The sequence below is a fragment of the Psammomys obesus genome, unplaced genomic scaffold (assembly GCF_907164565.1).
Source record: "Psammomys obesus unplaced genomic scaffold, mPsaObe1.curated_primary_1811, whole genome shotgun sequence".
In the NCBI taxonomy this organism is placed as follows: Eukaryota; Metazoa; Chordata; class Mammalia; order Rodentia; family Muridae; genus Psammomys; species Psammomys obesus.
In genome coordinates, this window is record NW_026596152.1 from 2858088 (window position 1) to 2877185 (window position 19098).

The 19098-nt window shown below is 46.3% G+C and overlaps 1 protein-coding gene across 1 annotated transcript in view; it reads left to right on the forward strand.

The window, feature by feature from the left end:
• The window catches only part of Glp2r (glucagon like peptide 2 receptor), a 55306-nt gene that overhangs the window by 25288 nt on the left and 10920 nt on the right, over positions 1-19098 (forward strand). The window contains exons 7-10 of the mRNA XM_055594365.1: positions 1046-1205; positions 2282-2342; positions 3161-3230; positions 12630-12718. Of these exons, the coding sequence (XP_055450340.1) occupies positions 1046-1205; positions 2282-2342; positions 3161-3230; positions 12630-12718 (380 nt within the window). The remainder of the gene's footprint in view (positions 1-1045; positions 1206-2281; positions 2343-3160; positions 3231-12629; positions 12719-19098) is intronic.

A 19098-nucleotide genomic window follows, 5' to 3' on the forward strand; every position in this document is an offset into this window, starting at 1 on the left:
TCCTTCCTTCCTTCCTTCCTTCCTTCCTTCCTTCCTTCCTTCCTTCCCTCCTCCCTCCCTTCCTTCCTCCCTTCCTCCCTTCCTTCCTTCCTTCCTTCCCTCCTCCCTCCCTTCCTTCCTCCCTTCCTCCCTTCCTTCCTTCCTTCCTTCCTTCCTTCCTTCCTTCCTTCCTTCCTTCCACTTTGTATGCATGTGTGTGTACACCGTGTGCATGAAGAAGCCTGAAAAGGTGAGTAGAGGCCACCAGATCCCTCGGGACTGGACTTACACCCTGTTCTGAGCCACCATGTAGGTGCTGTGAGACAATCCAGGTCCTCTGTAAGAGCAGGAAGTGCCCTTTAACCCCGAGTCATCTCTCTAGCTTCTGCTTTTGATCTTCAAAAAGAGAAAGTCTAAATGTTGTGCTTACTGCGCATGAGTGGAGCTCTGGGCTCCCCAGTGGCTCTCTCGACTTCAATCCCAGGACAGAAGCAACAGGCAGGAGGGTCAGAGGTTCAGGATCATCCTTGGCTACATAACCAGTTCAAGCCTGGCCTGGGTACATAGGACATGGTTTCACAAATAATAAATACACACATACACACATATATACATAAATAAATACATGAATAGATAAAATAAAAAGAGCCTAGAACAGTGGTTCTCAACCTTCCTAATGCTGCGACCCTTTAATACAGTTCCTCATGCCGTGGTGACCCCAGTGATAAAATTATTTCCATTGCTGTTTCATAGCTGTAATTCTGCTACTGTTACAAGCCTTAATATAAATACCTGTGTTTTCCGGTGGTCTAAGACAACCCCTGTGAAAGGGTTGTTTGACTCCCGAAAGAGTTGCGACCCACAGGTTGAGAAACGCTGGCCTAGACTGTCCCAGAAGAGACCGATCTGCAAAAGCTCTGGGAAGCCTTCTTGCCAGTCTCCTTGAGGTAGTCAGCAAAGGCTCAGGAAAGAGGGGAAGACAGGCCTGGGCATGTGTGTACCTGGGGAGGCCCTGCCCATCCAGGTGCTGAGAACACCCGGACTCACCCAGGTTCTGCCCCCGCAGATGTCCACCTCCTGCCGCTCCGTCCAGGTCCTCCTGCACTACTTTGTGGGCGCCAACCACTTGTGGCTGCTGGTTGAAGGACTTTACCTCCATGCTCTGCTGGCGCCCACAGTGCTTCCTGAAAGGCGGCTGTGGCCCAGATACCTGGTGGTGGGTTGGGGTGAGTGATGCGACTCCCCTCCTCCTCTCCCGGGGGCCCAGAACGTGGGAGCCCGCCATCAGAGACTTTGGTTGGAGCCAGAAATCCCAACTAGAGCATGACACTTGGAGCAGATGATTTCTCAATACAAGGCTCTCCAAAGAAAATGTGTGTGTGTGTGTGTGTGTGTGTGTGTGTGGTGTGTGAAACACGCATGTGCGTACACAGATACACCCATTCACAAGTACAGGCGCTGTATGCTCCAATGCACATATGAAAAAATGGAAAGATCTTTCGTGCAACCAGATGACAAACCTCTTGCCTTCTTTCCAACCGCATTAGCCTTCCTACGATACCATAACAAAATATCTGTGTGGCTTGAGCAACAGACACTGGTTTCTGAAGGCTCAGAGGCTAATGTGCTTGCATTCTAGTGAGGATCCTCTTCCTGGCATGCACACAACTGCCCTGTTGGCATGGTGGAGAGAGGGAGAAAATGAGTTCTCCAGTCTCTTTTCATAAGGACGCTAATCCCATCTGGAGAACCCTAAGCCAGAATGTCTTCTAAACCTAGTTATGCCACATTCCCCGTTGTCAGACACTAACGCAGTGGTGACAGGTCTTCAGCACAGGAATTTTGAGATGAAAAAATAAAAATCCATCAGTCTATGACAACAAGTATTTGAGAAAATAAAAGTTCATTGTCATTATCACCACCACCATCATCATCATTATTTATTATTATTATCATAAAAGCATGGGCATTGTATCTTGATCTGGAACTCTGGTTTCCACAAGCCCTTGGTCCATTAGAGGACACAGGGCTCAGAGGAAATAAATGGACCCATGATATTTCTCAGGGAAAATCTGACTGAAGACCATGGATTTTTTTTCCAAACTACATTTTGACAGTTCCAAGCCCTTTCTCCCCAGGGTCTAACTTCTCTTACTACTGAGGCGTGGCTGGTCTTGGGCTACTCTAAGCATCTCCAGTTCTCACAGTCTAGGACCTGGTGTCCTGGGCCCCATCAGGCTGGAGTGAGAACAGGCAATTTTAGACAAGCAACTTCTAACTAGCTTCTCTGCTTTTTATACAGCCTTCCCCATGCTGTTTGTTGTTCCCTGGAGTTTTGCCCGCGCATACCTGGAGAACATAGGGTAGGTAATCCACCTGGTGTCAGCCTTTCCTGGACCAGCAATTCCAAGATATACCCAAATACAGGCAACGACATCACCTTTCCAAACAGACTCTTCGGTTTCTCCTACTTTGTCCCTCTAGTGTAACAGATAGTGTCGATAGTCAAGATCATATAGAAGCATACTAGCTACACATGTAAATTATTGAAAGATGCTGTTTGGACCAGCTGTGGTCCTGGGTGCATAAGGACAGAAGCACAAAGTAGTTTTGATAGGTTTGTTCGCATGAGAGGAAACGATTCGGATTGGTGGAAAACTCATTATACACAACGTGGCACTGCTGCCTCATGAAGTATAACACGAAGACTAAAACACGTCAGGAGGCATAAGGTAGTTCTGAATCTCCTAACTTGTAGGAACTGAAACTCAGCAAATGCTTTAAGCCCGTTCCTAAATGATGTGTATCGTGAAGTCCATTTCTCCCTTCAGGTAACCACCAGATATCCTTCATATTCACATGTGGATATACATATATAATCAATGATAATTGAAATAAGGAAAACAAACTATTGGGTAAAGTAATAAGTATCTACAACCCAGGGTTTTGGTTTGCATTGAAGAAAAAGTGGAAGCATCTATGCAGTACGCTCCTAAGGATAAAGAGCAATTTCTTGGTAGGAAGTGAAACAGTTTTTTTTTTTCTTTTTCCCTCATCCCTCCTCTAAGGAGATGGACTGATAGTTATCTTTAAGACAGGCAAGCATCCTTCTTCTACAGGGCGTGAAACTTGGGCATTCATCCTCATCTCATGTGTCTCCTACTCCTGACCTTGTCCTTAGGTGCTGGGCAACAAACGGGAATAAGAAAATCTGGTGGATCATCAGAGGACCCATGCTGCTTTGTGTGACAGTAAGGACCATCCCATCCACCCATTCCATTCACCCTTTTCTTCTCTGGGTTTGGCAACTTCAGGGAGTATCCCTCTATTCTCACCTCCCTCCTAAATCCTCAGATCTCTGGTCTATGAGAGGGGAAATACGATGTGTGAGCAGTTTCTTCTGGGTGAGAAATTAGACCTAAATTCAGGGTAGCACTGCAAGCCTCCAGCTCTCTGCATCTTTAAATGGTACTTGTAGTCAGCTCTATGATCCTGCACCTAAAGGCTGTGATAGGAAAAGGGCTTTGCAGAAACCATGGAGCTATCAGTGTGTGCTTCTTGATTGTTTGTTTGAGACAGGGTCTTGCTACACAGTTGAGCCTGACTTCCACCTCATGGCAGCCCTCCTGCCTCAGGCCCCCCATTGTTGGGATTACAGATGTGTGCCCCCCGCGACCTGCTCAGCTTTTATCTTAATGTCATTAGAAAGTGGGAGGAGGAAAGCAAGGAAATGACTTTCAGAGGAGAAACATGAACAATTAGTGTTAATACAAAACAATTAAAAGATATCTATATCACTTGGTTTTGTTGGGGTGTTTAATACTTGCAGAGAATAGAGATGACCTAGAGGACCCATTTAAAGCATGCTTCTTAAGCTCTTCCACTTGTGACCTCTTTTGCCAAAGCAACTTTTATGGGACCCCAAGTTTGTAGACAAACACAATGTGGCTATAAACCAAACACTGATGGACAGTGATTTATAAAGAAATTTACTTTAAAAGAAATTCTTGGCATATACATGATTTGGACATTTAACAAAATTAAATTTTCATACTAGTGTGATTGATATTGTTTATTTTTACATATAAATTAAATCTTAGGCTGAATATTAGATACTATATTTTCAATTTTTTCAGAGTTGATATTTTGCATTTTATAACTATTAATGTTGAGAATGTCACCATATAAATATGTAGTTCAAAATGACAGAAGTATGTTTAAGGCTTGTTTAGAATGTTTAGAAATTACTGAAGAGTCTTTCCCATCCCAAGCTGAAATTCATGGAGCAATTTTTAAAGTGAAACTGAAATCAGCAACTCAAGCAGCAGCTATTTTGGAAAGGCTTATTTTTTTTTAAAGATTTTAATTATTGTGTGTATGTGTGTTAGGTGTGTGTACATGTATAAGTGCAGGTGCCTGTGGATCTAGAAAGGGTGTCAGATCCCCTGGAGCTGGAGTTACAGGCAGTCGTGAACCACCTAATATGGGTGCTGGGATTTGAACCTGGGTCTTCCGGAAGAGCAGTAAACATTCTTAACTGCTGAGCCACCTTTCCATTCCCTCAAACAGCAATTTTAAAATCAAACATTCTAACGATCCAGTCCAAAGACAAAGGAATTGAATATTTACAGTGCTATAGAATGATGGTAGAGAAACGTGAAAAGTCTTTCTCTTTTCTGTAATTAAAGCATCATCCTTTAAGAGAAGACGACTTTGTATGTAGAGTGAAAACACTGCAACTCATAAAACACAATAGCCCTGAATCCAAGCTGAGGTGTCTCAGGAAGTGTTCACTGGAGTGTGCAGTGAGAGCGTCATGTCTTCAGAAACAAGGCTGCTTCAAGTTTCATGATTTCACGACGCAACGTGGGCTAATGTGGCCAGAAACTCATTAGACATGTGCGTTTAATTCTGAGTTAAGCTTTTGGTCACTGTATGTTCCAGTGTCTTTCGGCCTTCTACACTGAGTGATAGGACCCTGTATAAACTTGTGGCCCACAGTTTAGGAAGCCTGGACTTAGACGAGGGTGTGAGGATGAGCTTTGCTGAGGACGCTGGAGGAGCAGTCAGGGGGCTAACCATCACTGGGCTGACAGGTTCCACTGACAGTTGGAGACATCTTCCTGCCTGCCCCTGAGTGCCCACTGGCTAGCTAGCACTGTGTTCCATGTCAGCGCCAAGGGGTGGCTGGGTGGTCCGTTTTGGCTCCTTTGTGCAGATAGCATAGGACCTTGAAAGAAAAAAGAGAATAGTTTTGTAGAAGATTGTTAGCATCTGTCAGCAACTCAAGGAAATTCCTTGCTTAGATACGGCTGTGACCTGGAGAAGAGTTGTGCATAGAAATGGTAGGAGCACCAAGGATGCTTGGGGGGGGGTAGTTGCAAGTGACATGCCCACTGTTGGTACCTTTCCTTTGTTATTAGTCACTTGGCTGAGAGCGAACGTTCTCATGTCCGACTTACAGGACTCTGAGCCCTCGCCTCTCCAGTCATCCGGTTCCCAATCATTCTGTTCTCTCTGCTCACACAGTCCCATGGGGGAAACCAAGCACCCATTTCCCACCCTGGCACCAGTACTGCTGCCTGGTAACATTTACTGAGTACTTCCAACCAATGCCAGCTCTTCCGTGTTTTGAGTATATGAACTCTTCTCAATGAGCCCACAAAGTTGAAGTGCTATTATGCTTATGTTTTGGGAAGGACACTGACAAGCTGAGACATTACTTGCCTCAGTAACATCATAGACCAAGTAAGGTGAGTGACTGAGTGATAGTTCCACCCGTTGCTCCTCAAAACAACTTATTTCCTCCGGGCCTATGCTTGGCATGCCTCTGGTGAATATCTTTCAGGTATTAGTCTATAGACTTAGACACCCTGGGTCTGTAGGCATACTTTATTTAAAAAAAAAAAAACAACCTCTTTTATTTACGTTTCTTCTATCTTTTTCTCCCTACTCCACCCCAATCCCTTCCAACAGCCCAGCATCAGGTAGGCGATTGAAAGGGTTAGTGGGAGAGGGGACACGCTTCTTTCTTGACTGCTTCCAGCTGGTTAGGGTCGTCGGGTTCCTTGGAGCAGTCCAATCCTTGTTTCAGGAGATCTCCACGTTCTTGTTTCACAAACAGCAACCAGGAACCGCAGCAGGGAAGCAGGAGCAGCCTTGTTCTTTCTCTTCCTCCACTCTCTGGGCTCTGGCATTTATTCCCTCTCCAGACTCCTCAGATTTAAACTATATGCAGCTGGCAAAGAGCTCCTTTCAGAGCCTGCATGAGGCAAAATAGTCTGCTGCTGTGGACCATCTGAATCAGTTCCACATCCCACACCTGAGACCAAAACAAAAACCTGTTTGTATCCACAGCAGGGGTTCTTGCTGATTTTCCCAGCATCTTATTCACAGGGGTGGGGGTGGGGTGGGGGAGAGAGAGGGGTGGGGTCTAGTGTTCATCTTTCAGGTCTTGGGTCAAGCACCAACTTCTGTATGGCACTGTGCCAGGACACTCTCCTCCATGGATTCCATATTTCCTGGCTTCTGCTCCAATACCTTCCAGTACATTTCAAGTATTTCTTTAGGATCTGCTTGCTACTTATCCTAGCAGCCAGCTTAAGTATATGGTGGCCACTTGGCAAACACATTTAGTAAAGGATTGGACTCCATGCTCTGAGCTCTGAGAGGTACTTGCTAACCAAGTAGGAAAAAAAATTAGAGAGAAGCTACAAATCCTCTGTTAGATAGAGTACAAGCTCTGTCTGATTAAACCACTGATATTTATTCTACCATTTTCTGGAAGCTTGATTAATAGTTCTCAATTGCTGTTGAAATCTCCTGGATTGTTTCTGCAATTCCTTGTGGCTCAAGTTCCACTGTAGATACTTAGGTTTTCACTGGACTCACAATGGCCTGTGATCTAGTTTGTAGCTGGGATTGAAATGCATCTTGTTATATCCTTGCTTTTCCAAGAATGGTCCTTGCAGCAGTAGCATTAGCAGCAGGCTCCAATGTGCTTATTATCAGTTCAGTGGCTTGACTGACTCTGCTGGCTTCTGCCAGTCTTTCCTGGCTCCTGGAGTAACATCCCTCCTTTCCCGGACAAGAGCATGGTGGGTCTTTTTTGTTTTTGTTTTTTTCTTTGTTTGTTTGTTTTGCCCTCTCAGTTTGGATAAAATGATCTTCACTTGCTGTTGTTTCTCTAACGCCAGTATGATTAGCTCCGTATTCACTTTCGCTCACCACGGACACCTGATGTTTGCGTCCATCTTTCTCTTCCTCTTGCCCTCTCTATGCAGTGAGTGACTGCACCGCCCATCACCAGACACTCAAGCCACAGCATTTGGTGCCCTCCCAGATCCTATCTTTTTCCTTCTTCCTGGACTTCAGATTGGTGTTGTTCCTTGGAGGTCCTTTCAAGTCACCTCCTTCTCAGCTCCACATTGACTGTTTTTACTCAGCCCTCCTTTGGAGTCCTCTGCAAACACTTCTTGATTGATGCCCTTCCTTCTTATCCTTGGTGATCAGGCCTCCTCACTGATCACTTTGGATCACTTTGGATCAGTGAGGAGGGATCACTTTGGAGAAATATCAAGCTACAGTTTTCTTCTGCCTATGATGTTTCAATTAGCCAAACTGAGTACTCAAGGTTGATCTTTAGTGTGATAGATGTTGCTGGTCCCTGTCGGTTTGACCACAAGCACCCCACATTTCGCCTGGGTGGAGAAACTCAAAGTTTTCCTTCTCAGTTGGGATGTTGTATTCCTTCACATCTGACGGTCCTAGTAGTCCTCCTTGGAAGCTAATACTTGAGCTGATCTTTCTATTCTGTCGACTAGCAAAAGTCACCAGACATGTCTGGAAAAGATAGTTTCTATAAAGGTCTCAGGGAAAATGCTGTTTAACCTCTACTGTCTGTGTCTACAGGGATTTGGCCAAGAGGAATTGACCTTGAATAGAAACTGGAGGAGTGTTTCTTTCGTAAGAAAAAGACTGTTTGCTATTAACGGGCAGAATACAGCATTGACTGTGGCCTTCATGGCTGGTCATATGACTATACATTGCCACTCTCCACTAATCTGAATAGCCATCATTCCAGTCTATAAGAAGATTCGGGCTGTAAAGGTGGTTCAGAGCTTAAGAGCATTGGTTGTTTTTCTAGAGGTCCTGAGTTCAATTCCCAGCAACCAAATGGTGGCTCATAACCATCTATTATAACATCCGGTGCCCTCTTCTGGCATGTAGGAATTCATGAAGACAGAACATTGTATAAATAATAAATAAATAAATCTTTAAAAGAAAATTTACTGAATAACAATATGAAGAGAGCCGTGGGTCCCCAAATAACTACACAGAACAGAGATCCCCACTGCACTAGGTTGTGACATAGCGAAAGGAAATACTGTGTTAAGAAAAAAAAAAAATCCCTGACCTCCGTATATATTCTATTTAGGCTGAAATTCTAAAACAGTGGTTCTCAACCTTCCTAATGATGTGACCCCTTACTGCAGTTTCTTATGTTGTGCGTCTTCATCTGCTGCTCCTAGTGTCATGATTCTTGTGTTTCAGAAATGCCCATGCTGTGACAAGCGGGACATCTAGATGTTCTCTGAGTCTTTCACCAGAAAAAAGAAACGGGAGAATTCCTCCCTTCTTTATTCCTGTCATTTCATAGAACTGTGCTCTTAAATTAGCCTCTCGTTCTTGTTCTGCTGGAGTTGAGTCACACTGGCACACAGTGAGTTCTTGCCTCTTAGCCACCATCACCTGCTGGCAAAATTGTAAAGCCACAATTACTCCACTCCTTTGAGGGAAGCCTCATTACCTAATTACATCGAGAAAGGTCTTTGCAGCTTTATCCTGCTCCCAGGAGCTAATAGTCTGACCATATTGGACACCCAGTTGAGAGGGTGTTCAGCCAGTTAGTTGAATGAATTGTCCATTGATGCCATAAAGGCAAAACATCATTTACCCCCATTCACTCCTCTGACAGGTTAAGATTGTGACAATGCTGAGAAATGGGCAAAATTACTGCTCGTTTTCCTTTGTCCATCTTTAGATCTTCTGTCTCAAGAGGAAGCAGGTGCTTCCTATAGCTCCTGGTCTCCCAAGACATCAACTCTCTTCTACACTGTTCTCTACTGAAGAGCTGAAGTGGAAGCCTCCCTACCTGCCTTGTCCCATCATCTGCCATCAAGAGCCTCTTCTGCCTCTACAAGGAAAGTGGAGAGATGAGATGTCGCTTTCACACATCTCCTGTCCACTCCTGTCCTACCCTTTCCAGGTTTTCTTTCACAGACAAGCCTCAGCATGCATTTCAGCCTAGCTTATGGGCTGCTCTCTGCTCCCAGTACTGATTGGGAGCTCTGTCTTTCTAAATTCTGTCTTATTTTGTTTACCTTCACTGCTTTTCATGGTGAAAGTAAATCAGATCATTTGGTTACTTTTTTTTTTTCTGTGATAAAATACAAAAGGTTCCATTATGACAGCGACGTGGTGACAGGGAGGGAAAGCAAAGCAGCCTGAAAAGGAAGCTAGTTGGTCACAGTTTCATTCATGCTTGGAAAGTTAGAAACAACAGGAAGGAGGGTGGGTCTATACGCCCTCACAGCCTTGCCCTAGGGTTGTACTTCCTGTAGCAAGGTTCCACCTCCTAAAAGTTCTGTAACCTTCCCAAACAGTGCCATCAACTGAGGACAAAGTGTCCAAACATGAACTGTGTGTGTGTGTGTGTGTGTGTGTGTGTGTATGTGTACATTTGAATGAGAGAAAGGAGACCTTCCTCCATGCTCTCTGAACCACTCCTTACCTTCTACAGAGCATGTGCTTTCAGCAGAACATTTGGGGAAGCTATGTTTGGGCCTGAAGGAGAGGTCTTAGAGATGTAAGCATTTTTATTCATACAGCAGGCAGAAGGCACCAGGACTTGACAGATAGGAAAGATTGTTGGTAATATGAAGCCAGCCCCAGAGCAGCTGCCATGGTAGAACTCACCACTCTTTCCTGTAGCCCCACAGCTGTGTACTGATGCTAGGGTGTCAAACACGTGTCACCCGGGAGGTAATGGCTGCAAAAGCAGCTGCAGGGTTCAGGCCCTGGAAGAGAGTTTTATATGTTTGAGGTTCTGAGTGTTACCTACTTTGTCACACATTCCTAGGGGAGCTAGCTTCATTCTTGAAAACATTCCTCATTTATACCTTCTCTGATGGTACACAAACGAAGAACCCATCATCCAAATGTGGCTGCTGTCTCTTAGACCTCTGGAAACCCGGAGGAGGCCAGGCTCCATGGTTACTGGAGCTGGCCATCCACGGGGACTCTAGGGAGGTGCTTCCTTCATGTGGCCCTTGGTTCATGCCCATTTTCTCTTGTCCAGTTTCTGGGAGACACAGAGAGGAGCAGATCCACAGGCCCTTCGTTTCCTAGGAGATGGTCCAGACTGCAGTCCATTGGCTGAAAGATGTATCGTCCCCATTAAGCTTACTTTGTCAGGAAAATGCCCATGTTATATATACAAGTTTCTAAGCCAAGCACGCAGTGTTTTCTCATTGTGATGAGAAGCAGATATCCCATTAAAAGGGATAAATTACTTGTTTATGGTTTCATTTGAATATTTAAAATTTTCTGGTACTAAATCTCCTTTGGCTGGGCACTGCCTTCGTTCCTGTTGGTTTATGTTTTAGAAACTCCGGCTTCTTTAGCACTGAGCATTGAGTCTCTGAGGCCAGTGGAGCATGGAGGAGGTACATATGCTGCATTTTATAGCACGTGTTTCAGTCTGTAGGCTTTTTCTTCCACCTGGGGACATTTGTATTGTGCTAGGTCAGTGTTTGTAGAGATTTAATTCCATGGCTTGTCACCTGATTGCCCTTTCTATCAGCTCGATTCCCATTGCATGGGAGTCTTATTAAACCTTCTCCATCTTAGAAAAAGTCCTCCACCAAAGCCCCTCTCAGCACTCTAATGGCTTCATGCTCTGCTGAGGTCCAGACATGAACGTCTATCTGCCTTAAAGCACCTCTTATGATTGAAGCTTTTAGACACATTGTCCTCCCCAAATCGCCAAAGCCCTTCCCCCACTCATGGCTCCGTTATGGGTGAATGACACTACCACACAGTGGAGTGTGAGGTGTCAGCTCATCTTTGGTGTCACAACCCACCAGCATCAAAGTTCATCTGACACACCCTTAGTAGTTTTACACGAGTCGCTCCTCATTATCACTGAAACCTGCAGGGCAGCCGCCTGAGTTTGCCCATCCATCATCTTCCCCAGGAACTTGGAAACTGCCTCCCAACTGCTCCCCCTCCTCCAGGCTTACCCTTACCTAATCCGTCCCCCCTCACTGCTGCCAAAAACGGTCTTCCTGAAAAGGAGAGGTTCCAATCTGATCAGGTCATATGCCTGTTTAGAATTTATCCCTGGTTCTCCATTACCTTCATGAGAAAACCCAAGCCCTTCAGCGTGACCACGTGACCATGCAAGCCTCTTACTGGCTAGCCTTGCCTTCCAGTCTCCTCACAGACCATATGTTCACTATCCAAGTTCATACTTAGCCTACACCCAACACTTGTAGCCTACACTCAGCCACTTAGGTTTTTTTTTTGTTGTTGTTCATTTGTTTGTTTTTACATCCAGCAGACACATACTCTCTCTTGAGTCAAAATATCAGACAGAGATGATGCCATAGAAAGGCCCTGGAGGAGAATCACCCCCAAGGTATTCACACACTATTCACACACACACACACACACACACACACACGGCTGTGGAGAACTGCAGGCCATTGGGGGGAAGACTTAGTTCTCCCATGTGGGACTCCTCTCACACAGCATGGTGGTTAGTTTCCTCAAGGCTGAGCAACCCCAGACAGAGGTGGTGGGGAGAGGAAGAGAGAGAGAAGGAGACATCCCTTTTACCATGTTTTTTTTCATTAGCTCAAAGTAATGAAGTGTAATACATACACAGGGTGAGAGTGAGGGAGGGAGAGCAGGGTCTCCTTGTTAAAAGGAGCATCAAGGAATTACAGTGAAGGTCTAGATTTGTCCAGTCTGTGATCATTGTGGGAAAGAGCCTCGAGAGTGCAGGGCAGACACTGCTCAGTGAGTCCGCTGCAGACCTGGTCACACAGTAAGAGGGCCCTATTGGACACACTGGACTGTTCACGTGAGGGAAGCTTCAGTCATAATCACCTGCTCAGTCATGCTGAGCTTCACTGTTATGCTATTCTCCTCTCCCCTGCAAACACAGCAAAGTTTTGTGGGGACAAAAAAAACCCCTTAACCATGACAACTTCAGAGGGTCATTTTGAAGATTAAATGAAACGGTATGTGGAAAGTTCTCAGCTCAAATCTGGGGTTGTGAGAGATCAATACATGTTACTTAGTAATGATACTGTTTGTCTTTCTCACACTGCTGAGTGCTGGACCTCTCCCAGGCAGGGTAAAGCAAAGGATACTCCAAGTTACCTCTCGGGGCGGGGGGGGGGGGGGGGGGTTCAGTTCAAAGAGTCTTTGGGACAATGGGGGTACCTAGACACTTCCTGTGTGACCAGCTAACTGCCAACTTGCCCCTGGTTCACGGGAGGAGGCCACGCCAGGGTGACCTGGGTGCCCACAGAGTGTGGCACACACCCCTTACTTACCTATATCTGCTTTTTGTTTTCCAGGTTAATTTCTTCATCTTCCTCAAAATTCTCAAGCTTCTCATCTCTAAGCTCAAAGCCCATCAGATGTGCTTCAGAGACTATAAATACAGGTGAGTGGCGGAGGCCAGCGCGCAGCAACCTGAGGTGATCTTGGTGTCACCCACGTCTTGGGAAGGGAGGGACAGTGTATCCTTTACCTGTCTCATTCCTGTGACTGAATCTTGGACACAAAGCAGCTTAATGAAAGAAAGACTTATTTTGGCTCCCGGTTTGAGAGCGCACAGTCCATCATGCCTGGGAAGGCTGTGGAAGCAGCTCACATCCATGCTGGTGAATGCTTGTGGCTCCCTGTCATCATCATCTCTTCTCAGTAGAGCAGGCAGCAGAGCTCTCAGGCCAGAAGTGTGGCTGGGGTATAAGTCTCAACCACCAGCCTCTGTATCCCTACGCCTGCCAGGTAGGTCGAATATCCAACGGGTTCTACAGGCTCCCAAAAGTACACCACCAGCTGGGGTTCAGGTATTTAAGCAGGTGAAGCCATGGAAGACAGTCCTCATTCAAGAGATAGCACACAGATTGGAATTATGTATTTGTCTTCTAAGGTGAGGGGACAGAGGGGAGCCCTTCCCAATGGGTGCTTTTTGGGTCCAGGTGAGACTTTTGCCTGGGACTAAGCCCTCTTAACCTCAGTCAAGGACATATTAATCTCCTCTAAGGAGACTGTGAAAATGAACGGTTGTCTTACTTTTCTATTGTCTTACTTTTCTATTCTAAAGAATAGTTACTTTTCTATTGCTGTGATAAGTCACTGTGACCAAGGCAACTTGCAGAAGAAAGAGTTTATTGGGGGCTTACAGTTTCAGAGGGTTAAAATTCCGGCCATTCATCATGGCTAGGAACATGGCATCAGGCAGGAAGCATGCCGCTGTGGCAGGAGCTGAGAGCTTACACCTTGATCTACAAGCAGGAAGCAGACAGACCCTGGGAATGGCATGGGCTTTGGAAACTTAAAAGCTAACCCCTAATGACACACCTCCTCCACCAAGGTCATGCCCCTCCAACAAGGCCACACCCCCTAATCCTTCCCAAACATCCCACCAGCTGAAGTCAAACATATGATCTTATGGGAGCCATTTTCATTCAAACCACTACCATGGTCTAGGGAGCTAGAAAGCCTTGTGTGAAGAGCAATTTGTGTTCCTTGTGGGATAATTTAAGGCAAGGAATATTTAAGTCCACAGAACTGCACATGTCACACAGAGCCCTTTTCTTTGTGATTCACTTTTGTGGTGGCTCACCTTTAGATCTCTGTGGTGACAACAGCCTCTGTTCACAATAAGTCAGATGACAGGTTTCTACTGAGTACTGTACTGTGTGAAAATGATGAATAAAAGAGGAATGAACGGCAGGCAAGGCCCTATATCTCTACTTCTAGTTGTTCTTCTGGCATTGACAGCTAAACTTCACTGTTCTAATCTAAAGAAAATAAAAAGGGATTTTAGTCCAGAGGGCAGGCCACAAACAGAGGGTGTGAGTGGAGACGGCTCCGGCCATGCTGCTCACTATTTCTAAGATGGACTTTGGTGATGAAAAGGTAGATTACCCCCACCCCCCTCCATTAACTAGGCAAACTTTCCCTGAATGCTTTCAGTGAGCTTGAAAAGGTTAGTGTGATGTGGGCCCCATACCATGCTTTGGGAGAGAGTGTGGTACTTCAGCAATGACTGAGACATTGATATGGAGTAGACAGGAGGGAGGTGCAGGCCACACCTCAGCTCCCTCACTGACCTTTAAATAAGCTTAGCCCCTGAGGCCTGTTTTATGGCATGTAAAATGGGAGTGCTGTAGCCAACCCATCTCCCATGAACTGTGGCAGCAGAAACACATTGTTTCAGGGCAGCCAGTTTAATCAGATATGGAGGGTAGCGTTTGCTCTAGACCTAGACCCTAACCCATCTTCCCTAGACTCTGACTCCAACAGATCTAGAAGAGTAAGCCTGCCCAATTCGGGAAGGTGCATATACGTATGTACTGTAATCACTGCTTAGGGCTTTCATCCACACATTTGGCAGAAACCCTTAGCCTTGGGGAACTGGCCTGGTCTGGGCCCCAGGGAGTCGTGCTATCTCTCCTGGCGCCTCTAGTCCAGACTCCAAGTGGCCAGGCGGCCCCTTTGGCCCCATTCCCAAGCCTCAGCCTTCTCACACCACTGTTCTCAGGGTAGAACTCTAAGGACAGGCAGGGCTGCCAGAGTCCACTCAAGGGGTGCCACCCCTTCGCTAAGCAAGCGCTCAGACCACAGGACACTTCCAGAAACTGCACAGAGGCAGACAGAAGTAGAGCAGATGAAACCTGTCTTAGCTAGGGATTCCACTAATGTGATAAAACACCATGGCCAAAGCAACTTGGGGAGAAGGGATTTATTTCATTTTACAGCTATAGTCCATCCTCTGGGAAAGTCAGGGCAGGGGGTGCAGAAACTCAAGCCAGGACTCTGGAGGCAGGAACTGACGCAGAGGCCAAGGAGGAGGGCTCCTCACTGGCTTATTCCTCATGGCTGGCTCAGCTTGCTCTCTGTTACAGCTCCCAGAACCACCAGCTCAGCAGAAGCACCTCCCACAGTGAGATGAGCTCTCCCACATCAATCATCAATCAAAAAAATGATTGATGGGACAGTCTGGTAGGGGTGAATTCTCCGTTGAGGTTTCGTCTCTCCAAATGATTCTGACTTGTGTCTAGTTGCAAATCAAACTAGCCAGCACACATGCCATGAGGCCCAAAGGCTGATGTCTATGGCTTTGTTCCCATCCGAAGTCCAGCATGTTTCCCTGGGACCTTCTCTAGACAATCAGTGATTCCTAATAGCTGTCTGGTTTAGCTATTATGAGTGTCTGCTGAGAGATGGCTTGAAACACAGCCTTGTGGTCCCTGCTCCTGGGTGGTCCACCCTGGAAGTGTGGGATAGAGTCTTACTGTGTAGACTTCTTAGAGGCTTCCCCAGGGGCCTCACATAGATGCCAGGGCAGAGGACCACTGACCAAATGTTTCAGTGACTAGCATGTAAGCTTCCTTCTCAATCACGGTGAATATGTTTCTGTATAGCCACTGAGTGACACTGATCTAGGAAAAGGTAGGTTAAGATACTGGGGAAAACCATGTGGCTAAGCAATGATCACATTGAATGCTTTGAGCTAAACAAGAACTTTAGCTGACATATGCAGTCTGGAGTTTGCCTTTTCCTCTTCCCACTCTTGTTCAAGGAAAATGCCTGAGAAGAAGAACACTGTGTGAATCTACCCAAAGGCTTCCCAGGGGGAGAGGCATCACCTTGGGCAGTTAGCTAGGCTGTGTGCATTTTTGAAGTCTGAGGAAGACGGAGGTAGGGTGTTCCGCTCTAAGCCATCATGTGCTTCGTAACATTTTTTGGTCTCAACAGAAGACACACAAATCCAGGTGTCACCGGAATAGTGCTTGGTGAGCTCTCTGCCAGAGCAGAGTGGCGGTGTGGGCTGGTGTCCGAGACCTCATCCCAGCTCCCACCCGCAGCAACTGGCTGAGTAGGTGGCTCACTTCTCCAGCTAGCTTCCACAGAATCAGGTGTGATGCGTTGTCGAATATATTCTCGTTTGGCGTCTTTCTCTGACATTCTGCTTGGCCGTGCCTTTTCTGCTGACTCCCTCTTCCCAGGGAGAGCACAGCCCGGTTGATTAGCACGCTCTATCAGTTTTGTGGAGCATGGGACTTGTCCCTGAAGACACAGCCATGCTCTCTGGACTGGAGAACCCTCACAGGACCTGTGAGCTTGTTCGCTCATTTTGCTCTTGGGAAGCCGTGCTAGTTGCCGTATGAGTGGGCATCGCCATGCCTGTCTCATACTGCCCTCTTTTGTGCCCTGTCCATGTTAATTTTTCAGTGAGGCAAAGATGGGGTCATGGTGTGAGTGCAATCCAGGGGACACGAGGCTGCCTCCGGCACTCAGAGTTTGAGAACTTTCAGAATGCAATGCTCAAGCTCTGGCCCCTCTCCAGGAGTCTATTTTAAGAAGGTTTAAATTAAACACACATAGACCTCACTCAAGAGGCAAGTTTCTGACTCTCTGTCTTCCTAGCTCTCCCCATGGGCCTCCACCCTCAGGTAGAGGAGACAGTAAATGGTTCTACTATCTGACTTGGAGAGGGTAAACTGAGGCAAGGATGAAGGGCAAGCACCAGAGGCTAACAGTCCCTCAGCCCCTCCCACTTCACCATTCTCTGTGGCTCCCAGCAGGGAGACAGCTCTCTTTTCCTTTATTAATGGCTTTACTCTCCGTGTGATGTGTGCAGCCTGAGCTTACCATGAATCTATAGGGGAGAATGGTGGGACCATTCTTTTTTCTGAAGGGAGTTTCTGGTGGGCAACCCAAAGGCAGAAAGATTCTACTTTGACTCACAGAGACCTCAGCTTGGGTCTGAAAATTGTATGGATTAGATAATGACAGAAAGAAATGCACACAAATGTGGAAGTTTTGAGTGGAGAGTTTCGTGGGAGCCTTCCCAAAGCAATGAAGACACACACAAAAAAGTGATAAAATGTCTATTTTAACGCTAGGTTTGATAGAGTATGGACAGTCAGGGGGAGATGTTACTGGACAAATGAGGTGTGGTCCGATGGTAATAGACTGGGGCATGTAGCAGGACCTGTGAGTTCAGCTGCTTCCCTGCAGTGCTCTTTCCTGTGGGAGAAGGGAAGGAACCTTCTCAAGGAGGGTCTTAGACATGCGTGAGGGAAGGCTTGGAAAATCCGTCCTATGTTGCATGAACTGCTACAGGAGAAAGAGGTGTGCACTATTATTAAATCCCTTCAGCTTGTCTCACTCAGCCCACCAAGTATCACATTTGAGTCTCGTATCTGAGCCCCATCAGCAACAGAGTAGTGACGTCACAAATATGGAAGTTAAACTGACAAGTCATCAGAGCTATAGCACCTGCTATGCCAGGGTCTTAAGTGTCCCCTAGTATTGGATGTGCTGAAGGTTTGGCCTCCAGCCTGTGGCACTTCTGGGGACAGGGTGTAGAACTTCAGGAGGCTGAGCCTAGTATAATGAAATTGTTCCCTGGAAGGGGATATTTGGGGGCTGGCCTCTTCCTCTTTCTCTTTGCCTGCCACTCACAATGAGGTGTGCAGCTTAATGAGCCACATGCTCACCTCCCTGCTGCGATGTCCCCCACACCCCAATAAAGGTGGTTAGGTGAGCATGGATTAAGTCTCAAAAAATAAGATGGGAAGCAATTTCGGAAAACACCAGACATGGATGTTTGGGCACACACACACCACACCTGTACACACACACTCTGCACTGTGTGCCTAAGCCTCACGAGGACCCTGCTGTTATTTGTATGATCTTCTTTCTATAAACGAGGAAACTAATGGACAAAGAGGTTGAAGATTTTGCCCAAGGTCACACTGCTCTTTGAGCCCACACCCTGGCACTGTCCCTGTGTCTACTGCCCTTGGTTTGAGCTCTTAACTCCCCTCTGTACCAGCACACATACCCAGAGCAGATGCTTAATAAATATTTGTTGAATACTTGAATGACTGCAACAAACTGTACCATTTAAGTCAACAACCGGCTATGGATGAAAAAGCAGCATACACACAGTCCATAAGACTAAACGTCTATGACTATTTATGGCTTTCATCTGGGCTGGGACACAAATTGTACTTTTGTGTAAGGAGACATTAGAAGGGCTTGAATAGTGGGAGTTCTAGCCTGCCTCTACCCAGAGGGGTAGGAGTGACAAAAGTGGCCCAGTATATCATTAGAACTATGACGTTTGCAGTGTGGATTCTGGAATGCGGACACGGTAAAAATAGAAACCAGGTAAAATCTAACAATGTCTGGTATATTTACTAGTCTGGTTCCAATGTTGGCTTCCTGGTGTTGACAGATAGAGTATGGCCACACCATCTGTGGACACTAGGGAAATGGAAGGAGTGAATATGTGGAAGGCCTCTGTGCTCTCTTTGATACCATTCTGTAGAACTAGCATCATTCCAGAGTCAACATGTACTTTAAAAACCCATAATTGGCCAGGCACAGTGGTGCATGCTTGGAATCCCAGCACTCAGGTAGGCAGAGGCAGGTGGATCTCTGTGAGTTCAAGGCCAGCCTGGTCTAACAAAGCGAGTCCAGGACAGCCAAGGCTATACAGAGAAACACTGTCTTGAAAAACCTAAAATAAATAAGCAAGCAAGCAAGCAAGCAAGCAAGCAAGCAAACAAACAAAACCATCACTGAGCCAGAGAGATGGCTCAGGGTTTAAGGGTGCACATTACACCTGCAGAGGACCTGAGTTTGGTAACTAGACCCCATGTCCTATGGTGCACACCCACCTGCAAATGGGACAGCACATGCTTCTGGCCTCCATGCACACCTGCACTCACATGCATACCCTTATTCACACACACACACACACACACACACACACACACACACACACACACACACACA